Genomic DNA, 17,746 nt, shown 5'->3' on the forward strand with positions numbered 1-17,746 from the left:
TGTCTAGTTTGAGAACATATATTGCATGATTTCTATTACTTTAAATTTGTCAGGTGTGTTTTGTGGCTCAGAATGTGGTCAGCCTTGATGAGTGTTCTGTGTGAGGTTGAGAAAAATACGTATTCTGCTGTTGTCGGATTAAGTAGTCTATAAATGGATATTATATCTAGCTGGTTACTGGCATCGTTGAATGCAACCATATCTTTACTGATTTTCTGCCAGCCGAATCTGTCCATTTTTGAGAAAGGGATGTTGAAGTCTACAACTGTACTAGTGGATCACCGAATTCTCTTCGAAGTTCTATCATTTTTCGCCTCACATATTTTGACACTGTTGTTAGATGCATACACTTTAAGGATTAGCATGTCTTCTTGGAGAAATAACCCCTTTATCATTATATAATGCCCTTATTTATCCACGATAATTTTCTTTGGCCTCAAGTCTGCTTTGTCTCAAGTTATTATAGCTACTCTCACTTTCCTTTGACAGTGTTAGCATGATATATCTTTCTCTCTCTCTTTAGTTTCGATCAATGCCTGTATATTTAAACTGTGTTTCTTGTAGACAGCATAAATGTGGGTCTTGTTTTTTTGATCCACTATAATAATCTGTCTTTTAATTCAGACCATTTAGACCATTGATGTTTAAAATGATCGTTGATATGGTTGGATTAATATCTGCTGTATTTGTTACCATTTTGGACTCTGCTTTTATTCTCTGTTCTATTTCTGTTCTGTTTTCTACTCTTTCCTTTTAATTTTAATTGATTTAAATGAGCATTTTCTATGATTCCACTTTCTACCCTTTCTTAGCATATCAAGAAGCATGTACTTTTTTTTTCTTTTCCAAGTGGTTGGCCCACAGTTTGCAATATACATTTGCAACTAACCCAAGTTCACTTTCAAAAACACATTGTGCTGGTTCACAGATAGTGAAAGTACATTATAAAAACAACAACAACATATTCCTAATTTCTCCCTCCCATCCCATGTACATATCATTGCTGTAATTCATTTCACTTGCACAGAAGTTATAATCATCAAACACACTGTTGCTAATGCTATTCTGAAAAAAAACTGTTGGATGAATTGAAACTGAAAGTTTTTATTTTACCTTCATTTATTCTCTAATGCTCTTTCCTCCTTGATGTAGATTTGAGTTTCTGACATATCATTTCCCTTCTCTCCAAAGAATTTCTTTTAACATTTTGTGCAAGGCAGGTCCGAGGGCCACAAATACCGTCCATTTTTGTACGTCCAAGAACATCTGTATTTCTCCTTCGCTTTTGAAAGAAAATTTTGCTGGAGAAAGAACTGTAGGTTGGTGGGGGTTTTTTCCCTCAATACTTTAATCATTTCACTCTACTCTCTTCTTGTTTGCATGATTTTGGAGGAGAAGTCAGATATAATTCTTATATTTGTTCCTCTGCAACTAAGATATTTTATTCCTCTGGCTTCTTTCAAGGTTTTGTCCTCATCTTTGATTTTCTTTGATATCGTTTGAATATGATATGTCAGATATAATTCTTATATTTGTTATAATTCTTATATTTGTTCCTCTACAGCTAAGGTCTTTTATTCCTCTGGCTTCTTTCAAGGTTTTGTCCTCATCTTTGATTTTCTGTAGTTTGAATATGATATGCCTAGGTATGGGTTGTTTTGTTTTTGTTTTTCCTATTTGTCCTGCTAGGTGTTCTCTAAATTCCCTGGATCTGTGGTTTGGGGTCTGATATTCATTGGTGAAAAATTCTCAGTCATGATGGCTTCAAGTATTCTGTTCCTGTCTCTCTTTCTTCTCCTTCTCCCTACTTTCTGGTATTCCTATTACATGGATGTTATACCTTCTCCAGTTGTCCCATGGTTCTTGGATACCCTGGAGTTTTAGTTTTTGGTTTTTTACACTCCTTTCCCCCTTTGCTTTTCAGTTTCAAAGTTTCTACTGAGCTATCCTCCAGTTCAGAGATTCTTTCTTCAGCTATGTCCAGTCTACTTAACAAGCCCATCAAAGGCATTCTTCATTTCTGTTACAGTGTTTTGATCTCCAGCATTTATTTTTTACTCTTTCTTCAAATTGTTTGCTCTCTCTTCAAACTGTGTTGCCTTTTAGTATGGCTTGTAACTTTTTGCTGAAAGCTATACATGATGCACTGGATAGAAGGAACCGCAGTAAACAGACCTGTAGCAATGTGGTAGTGAGGTGCGGGGGAAGGGGCAGCATTTTCTAGTCCTGTGATGAGGCCTCAGTCTGTTGATGAGCCCATGCCCCTGGACTGTGAGCCTCACTGGTGTTTCACGGTGCTTCCCTCTTAAGTAGGATAGGATTGCTGAATGGGCTGGAGGTAAGGTCCAGTAAATTCTGATAAAACTCCAGCAATTTAGGCTTTCATAAAACAGTTTTTGTTGAGAATAGGCCTTGTTAAGAAGAATAGAATATTCTGGCATAGTTCAAAAGAGTTACTTTTTCCTTCCCCTACCAGAGCACAAGGGAATTTTTTTCCCCTGAGCTTTACTGTGAGAACTCCTAAAAACTCACAACAGTGTGCTGGGTCCCCTATGACTGGGGCCTGAGAGGAAGCATTTCAGTGTGCTGAAAGTGTATCTCTATCCTTTAAGGAGGTTAATTTGTTGAGTTTCAATTACATCTTAATAAACAATGCAAAAAAATTTATAGCAATAAGGGCAAATTTTAAGGCATTTGAGATTTCTGCTGAATTGCCACCCAGAAAGGTTTTATGTTTTTTTCCATCAGCCATTATCTGAAAATGCAAACATTTACCTAATACTAGTTAATATAATTTTTAAACAATTATCCCTAATAGGAAAAAAAAATCACTTCAAGCGTAATTTCTTTACGAATAAAGTTAAGTGCTCTGTGCTTTCGTTCACTGTAGGTTTTTGCCTTCAGGGAGCTTTCTATTCACTCCATTGCCTGTTTATTTCTGGGGTGTTCACTGTTTCCCATGGGTGTAAGAGTCATCCCCACGACAACAGTTAAGTCCACTTGGGTCTTTGTCACTGTCTTAGTGTGGGTCCTCCTTATAGCCCATCTGAATCCCCGTGGCAGGCTCTGTGTGGCCTCCACTGATGAACCCCCTGTACTGCTGCAGCGAGGGTCCAAAAACACCGATGGGATTTATGACACCACCACTCAGAACTCGCTCTCCCCCTTCTTTGTCTTCTCATTGCCATGACTCAACTCAATTCTTACTTTCCCCAAGAAGCTCACCCTGGCCTCCTCCTCGTGGGTGACCACAGAGACTGTGATGCAGAGTGATAACCACCTATCTTCCTAAAGCAGAGATGGAGCATTTTGTAAGCACTGTAGCAGACTGCTCAGTAAATGTTTGTTGAAATGAATGCCAACCCAAAAAGCATTCACATTTTTATTGCAAAAGTAGTGGCTTATCAAAGAAAATTTGGAAAATCAAGGAAAGTTAGAGAAAAAAACAGCTATAGTTGACTATATTTCCTTCCCTTTTATTATTTATTATTTTTAAAACATAGTTCTAATCAACTGTATAGGCAACTATATACAAAACTTATTTTTGGGGGTACCTGGGTGGCTCAGCTGGTTAAGCATCTGCCTTGGGCTCTGGTCATGATCTCCAGGTCCTTGGATAGAGCCCTGCTTTGGGCTTCCTGCTCAACAGGGAGTCTGCTTTTCTCTATCGCTTTCTCTCTCCCTGTCTGCCCCTCCCCACCACTCATTCTCTCTCTCAAGTAAATGAATAAAATCTAAAACAAACAAACAAAAAACCCTTATTTTTCTGGGATCCAAGAATGCAGAAAAACTGATCAACCATAGAATTGTCCAGGCTTTCTGGTTTGAGAAATGTGTGTTGAAGTTCATTCTTTATTGCTGGGCAGGAGAGTTTGGGGACAGATAGAAACAAGAGGATGACACTTACTGCTAGCAAGCATAGTGCTAGGTGGTTTATGTAAATTTCTTCCTCAACTTTATTTTTTTAATTTACATTTATTGGGATATAATTGACATGTAACATTGTATAAGTTTAAGGTGTATAATGCATTGACTTGATACATTTATATAATGCAACATGATTGCCAATCAATTTTCTTTAATAATGCCCATGGAAGGTATTACTGACAAGGAAGCCAAGTCCCAAAAAGGTGAGTCAAGAAGCTCACAGGTGGGGCCACAGATCCAAAGGTGAAAGTGTGACTCTCAGGTTCAGCCAGGGCCCAGCAGGGTCAGGTGTCTGAGGGACACCTCTAAGGAGAAGTCAGGGCTTGGACAAGCATCATTCATTACGTTTATTAGCTGCTGTTTTGGAAGAGAGACATTGCTCATTATTCACCGGATTACAATTTCAGTTCCTAAAAATACCTGGGGATAAAATAGTTCAGCCCAGATGAATGTAGAGCTATCCAAGTGTTGTCATTCTTAAACCAGAATCCAATGACTGAAACTGAATCCAAACTACATGTTAGCAGGAGAATCACCAGAAGGACTTTCAACGGAGGTGATCTCTCAAGACCTAGTCTTATGAGCAAGCTCATAAGACCAGTCACTGTAGGAGTGAGGAGTTCAGTGTGAAGATGATGAACGGGGGGAGGTGGGTGCTGATGAGGATGGTGCTGAGAAAGGACAGGGGGCAGAACACCCTGGGCAGCTCCCTGACACCTCCTCACAGCCCTCTCAGAGCCATGTGGGTCCACAAGCAAAGACACGGCTCAGAAACGAAGATCTGTGAGTTAGACGTGATCCTTGCTCTTCAAATGTTGGGTGGGATCCCCCCTTAAGTCCTTCTCTGCTCAGATGAGCAGATTCCAGGACAAGCCTCAAATCACGGAGGGGATGTAAGTCCTGGGAGATGGTGGGGACTTGCCATTACCCAATGACAGGTGTCATCATTACTGGCCTACTTCATTTAGTGACAGAGGTGAAAAACGGTGCCATAAAGCCCAGGATTTCTAGAGAAAGTGCCTGGACCCAGAACCCTGTACAGGTATCATGCACTTCTGTCCATAAACCCAATTAAGATGGTAAAACAACCACATCTAAGCATAAGAACAGGGTTGGTTTTGGAACTATCAGCCATCTGAACAGCCAGATTTTTTGGATACAATTCACATACCATAAAATCTACCAATTTAAAGTATACAATTCAGTGGCTTTTAGTTTATCCGCTATACCAAAACATGGCCTACCTTGCTAAACGTTCCATGTGCACTGGACTAGAAAACATATCTACTGTTGTTGTGTGAGGTGTTATATAAATGCCAACTTGGTCAAGCTGGCTGCCAATGATTGGTCAAGGCTTCTACACCCTGACTGATTTGGGGGAGGGGTCTACTTACTCTATCAGCTATTAAAACAGGGATATTAAAGCCGCTGATAAGAATTGTGAATTTGTCTATTTCCCCTTGCAATTCCATTAGTTTTTTTTTAATTTTTTTATTTATTTAAACGAAAACAAACTGTTCACCCATTTCTCCCACCCCCTTACCTCTTAAAACCGCCGATCTGTTCTCTGCATTTATAAGCTTGGGTTTGTTTGTGGTTTTTTTTTGGTTCTGTTTGTTTGTTATTTTTTAAATTTTTATTACCTCTTAAAACCGCCGATCTGTTCTCTGCATTTATAAGCTTGGGTTTGTTTGTTTGTTTGTTTTTGGTTCTGTTTGTTATTTTTTAAATTTTTTAAAAGATTTTATTTATTCCTTTGAGAGAGAGACAGAGAGAGCACAAGCAGGGGGAGAGGCAGAGAGAGTTGGAGAAGCAGACTCCCCGCTGAGCTGGGAGCACAATATGGGGCTTGATCCCAGGACCTGGAGATCACGAGCTGAGCTGAAGGCAGACACTTAACCATTTGAGCCACCCAGGCACCCATGTTTGTTTGTTTTTAGATTCCACATATAAGACATAGCATACAATATTTGTCTCTCTCCGTCTGACATTTCATTCAGCATGATACCCTTGCGGTCCATCCGTGTTGTCACAAATGGCAAGATTCCATTCTCTTTTATGGCTGAAATCATATTCCGTTGTATATAATAACAAAATTTCTTTATCCATTCATCCATCAATGGACACTTAAGTTGTTTCCATATCTTGGCTATTGTAAATAATTCTACAATACACATAGAGGTGCATATGTTTTTTTTCAAATTAGTGTTTTTGTTTTCTTCGAATAAATACCCAGAAGTAAAATTGCAGGATCATATGGTAGTTTTATTTTTAGTCATTTGACGACACTTCATTCTGTTTCCCACAGCAGCTGCATCAATTTACATTCCCACCAACAGTGCACAATAGTTCCTTTTTCTCCTTATCCTCTCCAACACCTGTTATTGCTTGCCTTTTTGATAACAGCCAGTCTAACAGGTGTGAGCTGACATTTCATTGCGGTTTTGATTTGCATTCCCCTGATAATTAGTGATGTTGCACTTCTTTTCACGTACCTGTTGGCCATCTGTATATCTTCTTTGGAAAAGGTCTATTCTGATCCTTTGCCCAGGTTTTACTCCAATTGTTTCATTTTGGGTTTTTTTTTTTTTTTTGGCTTTTGCTACTGAGTTGTATGAGTTCTTTATGTATTTTGGATATTAGTCCCTTATCAGATGTATGATAAGTAATTGTTTTCTCTCATTGAGGAGGTTGCCTTTTCATTTTGTTGATGGTTTCCTTTGCTGTGCAGAAGATTTTTAGTTTGATGTAGTCCTGCTTGTGTTTTTTTTGCTTTTGTTGCTCATGTTTCGGTGTCAAATTCAAACCATTGACAAGATCTATGTCAAGGAGCTTACCATCTATGCTTCTTCTAGGAGTTTTATGGTTTCAGGTCTTACATTCAAGTCTTTAATCCATTTCGAGTTAATTTCTGTGCATGGTATAAGATAGAGGTCCAGTTTCATCCTTTTGCATGTGGCTGTCCAATTTTCCCACCATTTCTTGAAGAGACTGTCCTTTCTCCATTGTATATTCTCGGCTCCTTTATCATAAATTGACCATATATGCATAGGTTTATTTCTGGGCTCTCTATTATGTTCCATTGATCTATATGTCTGTTTTATGCCAATACTATCCTGTTTTGATTACTACAGCTTTGTAATATAGTTATAAATCAGGGAGTGTGACACCTTCAGCTTTGTTCTTCTTTCTCAAAATTGCTTTGGCTATTGGGGTCTTTTGTGGTTCCAAATTTTAGGTTTGTTCGTTCTAGTTCTTTGAAAGTTACTATTGGAATTTTTATAGCGATTGCTCTGAGTCCGTGGATTGTTTTTGGATAGTATGAATATTTTAATAATATGAATTCTTTCAATCCATGAGTACAGAATATCTTTACATTTATTTCTGTCTTCTTCAATTTCTTTCATTAATGTCTTGCAGTTTTTAATATACAGGTCCTTCACCTCCTTAGGTAAATTTATTCCTCAATATTTTATTCTTTTTGATGCAGTTGTGAATGGAACTGTTTTCTTAATTTCTCTCGTAGTTCATTATTAGTGTAAAGCAATGCTACAGATTTCTGGGTATGATTTTGTATCCTGTAACTTTGTGGAATTTATTAGTTCTACCAGTTTTTTGATGGGGTCATTAGGTTTTACTATATATAATATCGCATCATCTACAAATAGTGGTAGTTTTACTTCTTCCTTTGCAATTTGGATGCTTTTTATTTTTTTCTTGCCTGCTGTGGCTAGGACATACAATATTATATTGAATAAAAGTGGCAAGAGTGAACATCCTTGCCTTGTTCCTGATCTTAGAGGAAAAGCTTTCATCTGTTCACCGTTAAATATAACATTACTTGTGCATTTATCATATATGACCTTTATTATGTAGAGGTACATTCCCTCTATATCTGCTTTGTTGAGAGTTTTTTATTAATGTGGATGTTCAGGGGCACCTGAGTGGCTCAGTCAGTTGAGCAACCGACCCTTGGTTTCATCTCAGGTCATGATCTCAGGGTTGTGGCATTGACCCCCATGTTGAAATCTGTGCTCAATCTGGAGCCTGACTGAAGTTCTCTCTCCCTCTCCCTTTGCCTCTCCCCCCGCTCGTGCTCTCTCTCTCAAAATAAATAAAATCTTTTTAAATAAATAAATAAATAAATAAATAAATAAATAAATAAAATGGATGTTGAATTTTGTCAAGTGCTTTTTCTGCATCTATTGAAATGATCATATAATTTTTATCTGTTTTGTTAATGTAGTGTATCCTATTAATTGATTTGCAGATGTTGAACCATCCTTGCATTCCTGAAATGAATCCCACTTGATCATGGTGTTTGATCCTTTTAATGTATTGTTGAATTCCGTTTGCTAATATTTTGTTCAGGAATTTTTCATCTATGTTCATCAGGGATCTTGGCCTCGAGTTTTCTTTTTTGCGGCATTCTTATCTGGTTTGGGTATCAGGGTAATGCTGGCCTCATAAATGTGTTTGGAAGAGTCCCTCCAGCCCCCTTCTACTTTTTGGAAGAGTTTGAGAAGCACTGGGATTAACTCTTCTTTGAATGTTTGGCAACATTCACCAGTGACGTCGTCTCGTCAAGGACTTTTTTTCGTTGGGAAGGTTTTGATTACTGACTCCATCTCCTTGGTAGTAACTGGTCTGTTCAGATCTTCTATTTCACCATGATTCAATCCTGGAAGGTTGTGTTTCTAGGAACTTATCCATTTCTTCTACATTGTCCAATGTGTTGGCATATAATTATTCTTAGTAGTCTTTCATGATCCTTTGTACTTCTGTGGTATCAACCACAGTTGTACCAACTCTTTCGTTTCTGGTTTTATTTGAGACCTCTCCTTTTTTCTTGGTGTATCATTTTTCTATCCTATAGAAAGCTGTTTCCTTTTATTTCACTTTATCATCACTTTTATATATAATTTACATACCATAAAGTTCAGCAATTTAGAGTGTACATTTCAGTGGTTTTTTTAAGTAATCCCCTATGTTGTACAACTATTGCCTATCTAATTCCCAAAAGTTTCCATCATCCTTCCAAAAAACCCTATGCCAATTACCATGAACAGCCAATTATTTTATAAATAGTAGTTTGGGCCAAAACATACCATGAGCCCTGGTTTTCGACTACTGGGTAGCACACAAAGTGGAAGGTACCCCCAGAGAAAGTTCCTGAAATGCTGGAGTGTGGCTCTCATTGCTCTTAAAAGAACCTGTGGTTTCTGCTGGTGGCAAGAGAAAGTGATGCACATTTTAGTGTAAGTCTGATCAGAGGTTCAAGTTCTGGGAGCAGTTGGACAATTTGGTGTCAAATGTGCAAAGAAATTAAATTATCTACATTTTTTTATTTGAGTTTGAGTGATGAAGAGGCTCAGGGATGGGGTGGAAATGTTTAACATTTATTCTTAAAATCAAACACGGCATCTGGAAGACATATCATCTGGAGACCAGACTTCAAATGGAAAGGACATGTCCCACACTGTTACATCCAAGCATCTCACTTAATCCTACTTGGGATCACTCACCTCGTTGAATGAGGAAAAGTAACAGTAAAAAGTCATGCTCGAGCATGAGGAATTTAACACGGATTTTTTCCATCTCTTTGGGGGAAAAAAACTAGTAATATCATGCTAAGTTCTGAGTCAGGTGGAATTAGAGAAGGGGGTCAGCATAGCACGGACGTACAGAACACAGGCTCTGGAGCCAGGCTGCCCAACCCTGACTTACCATGTCCTGCTGCCAACCTTGGGCAAGAGACTTAACCTCTCTGTGCCTCAGTTCCCTCATCTGTAGAATGGGGATAATAACAGTACCTACTTCAAAGGGCTGTTATGAAGGCTAATGGATCATTACAGGTGAAGTCCTTGCCTGCATATCCTACCAACGCATGAGTTAGCTTACTGAGCAGGTTTGAGTTTAAAATATCAGCAAGCCCCAGGCAGAAAGAAGGTTCTGATAAACGGAATGGCACCTAAGTCTGACTCTTCAGGTATGATAAAGAAGGTGACCTCTTAGCAATTAGGCTTCCCTCCTTTGACTGGGTCTCGAGAGGAATCAGCTAAGGAGAGAAACTCCCACTTTGGCTGCCCATGGCTGGGGGGGGGGGCAGGAGCAGAGGGAAGAACTCTGTGACAGATCTGGGTCTTGAGCCCCCACTGGAACCCCCATGAGAGCAAAACATCCATCCTCCATTGACGTCCTGAGAACCAGCCCCAGCACCCCCCAACCAGAGGCACCAGGCAGAAAAATCGACAGCACCCGTCTGCCCCCAGCCTCGACTAGCCAAGAACACAAGGCCTGTCTACCAGGGATGGGGGGGTGCATGGATAGTGGGAGACAAGGTGGCTGGGGCTATTTTAATCCCTTCGCAAGATAGCGACTGTCTGCCTTCCCCACTGACTTAGTTTCAGGTGTGTGTGTGTGTGTGTGTGTGTGTTGGGGGGGTGACAACATGGCTGGGAGAGGAGCTTGCACCCCAGCCTGATCCCAACCCCACAGGCTCTAGGGCCATCAGCCAACACAATTCACCCAAAGTTCCTCAAACATACTCCGCATTTTGCTGTCTTCATGTCTCTGTTCAGCGTCCCACTTCCTCCACTGACCGACCGTACGTGGCCCGGCCTGGCCCCTGGGTGGGGAGGGGGCTCTGCCGGCCGCCAGCACAGCAGCAACACTATGCCCCTCCCTGCGGTGCGTGTCACAATGTGCCCTCCTTGTGGGGGCCAGGAATTCTAGCTCCCGGAATCTAGCCTATGGACATAATCACATGAAGATGACTTTAGCTCTTCGTAATCATGTTTTTGAAGACTATTTGGTGACAGAAAAAAGGCGAAAACTCCATTAAGGAAGAAAAGGATACTAAACCACATAAGATTCAAGTTTTGTTAAAAAGTACTTATTATGTTTAATACGCATCAAAGAAAAACTAGAAAGAAACACCTCAAAACGCCAACAGTGTTTCTATCAGTAGGTGGTAGGTTTGTAGTTGGGGTTTTCTTGCTTTTTTTTCCCTTTGTTTGGTCAGGGCATCCACCACCCACTATCACGGCGCCCCTTCCTCTGATATCGGCACCTCGATTTTTCTCCACAAAGACCCCTGTCCTTAATGGGACGTCAGTCAGGATGCCTACACTCGTGACCTGAGTTCAGGTGGTAAGCCTCCCTCCTGGGAATGTGAATCCTGGGCAGAGACACCCACAGATGGAGAACGAACGGGGCTGTGGTCTCCTGCGAACCCACATGCTCGGGGAGACCGTCCCATCGGCTCTGGCTCCCAACCTGCCTGTCAAGGGGCTGCTCCTTCCGATTCTCCTGTGATTCTCTGAGCAAACCAGCTGCGTCCTAATAAACTCTACTTTTGTTCCAGTTAACCGGACGCCGCTCACATTGCTGCAACCGAGGAATCCCAAGGGATATCCTCTTCCCACGTGTTCACTGGACTCTGAACCCTCGGCAGTGAGCATGCACCGCTCGTGGGAGCCGCTTGGGGCACGGGCTCTGGGACGCATGGCTCTGGACCAAACCCCACTGCCTCTACGATCGCTAGACCCAGGAGACAAGCTGCCTCACCCTCTCAGCCTCCTTCTTCGTCTGTCAGACCAGAGGAGTACCCCGTTTCACAGGGAGCTGCCGTACTGATAATAAGATACAGGGCCTGGCGCATCAGAGGCATCCGATAAATGGCGAACATTATTACTAAGATATGTTTGATAAGTCTCTTCCCAACAAATGCATCTATTCATCCGACAACAAATCCTGAGTGCTTCCGGCACGCCAGGCACGGGGACCCACAGTCAACAAGACAGACACAGTCGCTGTCCTCATGGGGCTTGTGGTCCGCCGGGGAGACAGACAGGCAACAGGACACAGGCAAAGATGTAAACCCGTTTCAAGTGTTTATACAGGAAACAAGGGCTGAGGAATGGAATAGCAAGGCAGAGAAAGAATAAGCTTTAAGAGGCGGTCAGGAAATGGGGGTGGGGCCGCTGAGTGAGGCCTAAGGGACGAGGAGGAACGAGGAACGCAGAGGGCCGCACATGTGTAGGGGCACGAAGCATGTCCCAGAAACAGGAATCGTGAATGGAGAAGCAGGAACTTAGGATGATGGGAGAGGGGGCTGGGAGGCGCTTGGCAGGTTTTGGCGAGGAGTTCGTGTGTGTATATGCATATATTTTTAAAATTCTATTTGAAGTGCGGTGGGAAACTGTTACGAGGTTTCAAGTAGGGGGCTGACCTGATCTACTTTATGAAAGGCCGCCACTGGCTCTGGGTGGAAATGAAATGAACAGGGGGTGTAGAAGTCTCTCTCAGTGGTTCTGGGAAGAAACGCTAAGGTGGTGTGATGGAGAGAAAAGGAGGCGGACACCAGCTGCCCTGAACGGGACACACGACTTGCTCATGCCCTGGGTGTGGGGGTAAGAAGGGCGTCACCAGGATGGCTCCCTGGCTTTCAGCCTCAGAGGCTGGTGGACGATGCCATGTACTCTCAGTGTACTGAGAGGGGAGGGACGGACATGGGACGGGGACGCCAGTAGCCCAGGGACAAACACACGAGGTTTGAGTTGTCCGGAGCTCTGAGGGCAGTCCCGGGCTGAAGCCACACAGGGGGGATGGTGTGCATAAAGATGGAACCTGGAGCGGCAGGAATGCATGGATGACAGCCATCGTATCCCTCTTCCCCCGACAAGTGCTGGATGAGCACCCTGACAGCCCACTACAACCACGGTTGAATCAGGCGCTCTGGCTCGATAGTTACTCCCACTTACGGGTGTACCTGGGGGACTTGTTAAAACACACTGGGCAGCTCCTGGGGTTTCCGACTCAGAAGGTCCCCGGGAGGGCTGGAGAATGTCCACTTCTATCAAGTGCCCAGGGACCTGACTTCAGATCACTGCTCTAGTAGGAACAGCAGACCAAGCCTTCAGTCCCCACTCCGCTCTTACTGATGGTAAGCCATTAACTCCCCCCGAGTTTAGCTAAACTCCTGTGGAAAGTCACGGGCATGACCAGGGAATGGGGCGCGGGAGCATGCGATGACTCAGGGGCCGCCAAGCGCCTCATGCTAACTGCTCGGTACGGGTGAGTTCCCGTTCCATTTCACACACATCGGTGGACTGTGCACATTTTGTTTCTAACGTGGAGCTGGAGATCATGTGAACACACTTGAGAGAGCTCGTGCCTGAAGGTCTGTGCCCAGCTAGCCCAGGCCCTCCCCCCTGGAGCAGGGGGTTCTGGGGCCCGAATCCCACCTTCCTGGACTTGGGAGGCTGCTCCCACTTCCCCCGAGCCCACCTGCGGTGCGAACGCCCACCTCCTGGGCAACACACCTTTCCTATAGGGTTGGCAACCACAGGCTGCCAATTTCCAGAAAAGCCTCAGTTTTCTGTAATTCTATTTCTTTTCCACGCGCATGAGGATACGAGTGCGTAGCAAAACGCAATGTAACCGGTTCACCTTTGTAAGACTTTTGCATAAATAAATTCACGCCCCCCAATGTTTGAGTTTGGGTTGCCTCCAGCACCTCTCCCGACACATTTCCTCTCCTTACCTCACCCTTCACAAATGATGCTTCACTACCACGGGGGTGGTCACCTTCCAGAGAACCCGGCGTCCTGGCCAGGCTCCCTGCAGGGAACGTGCCGGAATGTCACACTGGTGCCAGCGAAGGTCTTTGGGAAAGGAGACCAGGCACAGACAGGAGGGACGGACGGGAGAAGAGGCAGCAGCAAGGCCACCCCAGCTGCCGAAGGCCTCGCTGTGAGGGTCCGCACCCTACCCCGGGGTGTGCGGAGTGCCGGCACCCCTTACCCGAGACACGTGGGGTGAAGGTGAGAGGAGGCTGCAGGCAGACCGCACAGCTTACCTTCTCGTAGGGACAGTACTTGTACATCTTTGTGGGGCTCGTGCAGATGAAGACGTCCGTGCTGTGAGAAAGGGGAAGGAGAGTCAGCCTGAGCCCCGACATTGCTTGGTCTTCATCACCCCTGCGCACCTGCCCCCCTACCCCCACCCCTTTCCTCTGCGGGCGTCAGGCCGTCCCGGGTCTGCATCCCTCACCTGGAACGGGAAACCCCACCACCCCACACTGCTCTCCCAGCCAGACACATCCCGTCCCCCAGTCCTGAGCAGCCACGTGTGACCTCTCTGGCCCAGCGACCAGCTCAGAGACGGGCGTCCATGGACGGCAATTCTGCATGGCCGGAGCCCAGAGCTTAGCTGGGCCAAGCACTTGCCCTCTCTGGAATCTGAACAGGGAAATACTGAGAGAGAGAAGCATTAGCAATGAGAGACGCATGAAAGGGGTGCAGAGTGAGGTACTTGAGGGAAAATCAGGGCCTCGTTCGATGCAAAGCAAAGAACCCCGTGAGGGTTAGGGTGGAGGGAGGAGGAGTCCCCTCCTCTCAGCGAGGCTAAGTGCCCTCAAAACGGGCAAGGGCGCTGCTGTGCCCCCGCGCACAGTCTGGTTCTTCTGCGCTGGTGACAGTGGGGGGGCTGACCGGAAGGGCCTTGTCCCCACAGCCCAGGGGCCCCAGACCCTCACCAATAGAGCCATCTGGTCCCGGGAACGTCCGCAGAGAGCCACCATCTAGGGCTCCTCGTGCTGAGCCTGTGGGACACGAGATTTTCCGGGCTCCTCTGCTCTTTGGCAAATTAGTCCCCCAAGAGTCCTGCCTACGTCAGGCTGCCAGGTCCCTCCGCAGACAGCATGTGCCTTCTGGTTACCGGGGTCTAGTTACCCCGAGGCTCGGCTCTCACCTCGCCGTCCCCTCCCCCGTGCAGGGCCGGTCCCCTGGGTCCTCAGCCTCTCCTCCGTGTTCGCTCACTGAAAGCTGGCCTCACGCGAGGAATACGCCTCCCCTGAGTGCCTCGGGCTGAGAGCTCTGCTTTCCTCACGCCCACTGGCTGCAGAGACAAGGCAAGAAGGCTCTCCCTCGACCTCCCTTGTCTCTTCCAGACCATTCCTCCTGTTAGAGTGGGCGGTTAGTGAGGTCCTCACAGGATGTCTGGAGGCCGACAGAGAGGAAGTCACGGTCAACTAGGAGGAAACCCAGAGGCCTGTCCGGGCAGCACCCAAAAGCAAAACCACGGGAAACCAGATGCAACCAGACAAGCCAAAGACGGCTGACATAGCATCATTCCTTCTTCAAGCCCCGTCGCCATAGTGTCCTTGAAGTCCTTCTCCAGGGGAGACCAAGAGCCTCCGGTGACATCGTTTGGACGGGCGAGGTGGGGGCCTCAGGGGCCAAGGTCTCCCCAGTCCACCGGCGACTCTTCAAAATCCCTGACTTGGAGAAGCCCGTGCCCCACAACAACCCACCTGTTGCCCTTCCTGGCCGCTGTCACCTCCCCGCCACCGGCGGTCCTACCCGCAAATGCATTCTGAGAACCTCGCTGCATCCTTCAGCCTCAGCAAGACAGGCAACCCGCTGAGGCTCAGTGCACCTTCAGCCTCCCTGGGGCCCCTCCGGCCCCACTGCCATCTCCCTGCTGGTCTTCCTCTCCCTCCATCGGGGCCCGCAAAGAACCCGACTCCCCAGCTTCTTCGACCCATACCCAAGCAACCGAGTGTTGCTGGAGAAGAACAAAAAAACAACAAAAACAACAAAAAACTCGCATAATCGGTTTGGCTCTTTTCATCTTAAATTCAGAGGCACAACCGCAAGGCAGTGGTGCGCCTGCCAGGCAGCCTGTCCCCGGGACCCCGGCGTGTGCTCACGTTCCCCGACGCGGCAGCCGCCACACACCACCCCCGGGTCCTCAGACTTCTCGGCTCTGAGACTCCCTGGCTTCTCATCGTGGAATCTAGAAACACGCCTGTGTCTGAACTTCCTTCTCCCTTTCCCCTGCACGGGAGGAACAGGCCTCCCTCCCTCCTCTCAAGGCAAGGCCTTCATTCGTGCCCTGGATTCCATCCCCTAATCTTGCAAGGAGGAACTCCCTGCCACCTTCCCTTCCCCGGGACTGCTCTTCCCTACGACTCATTCAAACATGTTCTGCTCCCTCTCATCTTAAAACGAAATGCACACGCACACACGCGCACATACCCATGACCTTGACCTCACATCTGCTCCCCTGACCTCCCGTCTCTCTGCTCCCAAAACATCTACCAAGTGGCCTGCACCTGTGGACCCCACTTCCTCACCTCCTGTGTGTGCGTCAATCCACCCCAACCGGGAGCTCATCCCCTCCACTTCCCAGAAAGTGCCTGTTGTCACCAAGGACCCTCATGTCACCATAGCCAATGCACACCCCCTCTCCTTCTCTGGCTCACCAGCACCCAAGCAGACCTGCCCTCCTCTGTGAGAGCTCCTGTCCTGGCACGCCTGCCCGTCCTCGGCCACCCCAGCATATGCCCCCAACTTTACCTTCGCCATCCAGCCCTGTCCCCCGAGTCCTTAACAGCTTACTGAATATCTCCACGTGGACATCTCACCAACACTCGGATTTTCCAAAACAGCACACGTGGTTCTCCCCACTCGCCAAACCTGTTCCTTCGCCAGTTGATGGCACTGTTACATAGATCTGGTTGCTCCAGCAAAAAACCCTAAACATCACCCCTTTTCCTATCCTCCCTCCAACCCCCAAGATCCAGCCCCAGACCTATGGGTTCTTCCTCCAACACGTGTTATCATTCCATCAACTTCCCTCCGTGGTCGCCACCCCAGTCTCAACCACTGCACCTCTGACTGTTCCTCAACTTCCAATTCTGCCCCCGTGAAGCCTTTCTCCACCCCGTATCCACACTGATTATTTTTTTAAGATTTTATTTTTATTTATTTGAGAGAGAGAGACTGTGCAAGCGGGGAGAGGGGCAGAGGGAGAGGGAGAAGCAGACTCGGCACTGAGCGCAGAGCCCAACATGGGGCTCGATCTCACAACCCTGAGATCGTGACCTGAGCCGAAACCAAGAGTCGGGCGCTGAACTGACTGAGCCACCCGGTGCCCCGGGACTGATTATTTTCAAACAGCTTCATTGAGGGATGATTGACATGCAATGAACAACATCGGTATAATATGATAAGTTACATGCGAAACACAGGTCACCACAATCAAGATAATAAACGCCCCCCAAAGTTTCCTGTACCCTCCTATCATCTCTCCACCTGCCCCTCCTTGTCCCTACCGCACCCCGGGGCCCAGGCAACCACCACTCTGCTTTCTGTCACCGCAGATCAGACTGTATTTTCTAGAATTTCATACAAATGGAAACACACAGTATGTACTATTTTTTGTCTGGCTTCTCCCATCCGGTGAAGTTATTTCTGGGAGGACTCACTCATGTTATTAAATGTATCCATAGTTGGTTGTTTTTGTTTTGTTTTTGAGTGGGCTGATTAAAAAGAAAAAACACATCTTCATGGAGCTATAATTCCTAAACCATAACAGCTGCCCGTTTTCAGTTTGTAATCCAATGAATGTTACTACACTTACAGACTTTGACAACAATCACCAGAGCAGTTTCATGCCCCCCAAAGGAAGCTTGTGTCCATTAGCAATGACTCTGCATTCTGCGCTTGGTCTTAGGAAACCACCAACCTACTTCCTATCTCTATGGATTTGCGAGTTCTGGATATTTCACATAAACGGGATCCTATAATACATGGACTTTTGCTGCTGGCCTCCTTCATTTAGGAGAACGTTTCCGAGAGTTGCCCACATGGTAGAATGTACCCGGGCTTCACACCTTTTAATTGCTGAGTAATATTCCATTGGACGTGGACAGATGGACCTCCTTTGTTCATGCACACACCAGCTGATGGACATGGGGGCTGTTTTCACCTTTTGGCTGTCATGAACAATGCTGCTAGGAATATTCATT

At 45.8% G+C, this 17,746-nt stretch overlaps 1 protein-coding gene across 1 annotated transcript in view; it reads right to left on the reverse strand.

Annotated features, from left to right (window-relative positions):
* The window catches only part of NT5M (5',3'-nucleotidase, mitochondrial), a 57,780-nt gene that overhangs the window by 7,331 nt on the left and 32,703 nt on the right, over positions 1-17,746 (reverse strand). Inside the window, exon 3 of the mRNA XM_040630166.1 lies at positions 13,790-13,850. Coding sequence (XP_040486100.1) covers positions 13,790-13,850 — 61 coding nt within the window. The remainder of the gene's footprint in view (positions 1-13,789; positions 13,851-17,746) is intronic.

The sequence above is a fragment of the Ursus maritimus genome, unplaced genomic scaffold, assembly GCF_017311325.1.
Source record: "Ursus maritimus isolate PB19 unplaced genomic scaffold, ASM1731132v1 scaffold_14, whole genome shotgun sequence".
Taxonomy (NCBI): Eukaryota; Metazoa; Chordata; class Mammalia; order Carnivora; family Ursidae; genus Ursus; species Ursus maritimus.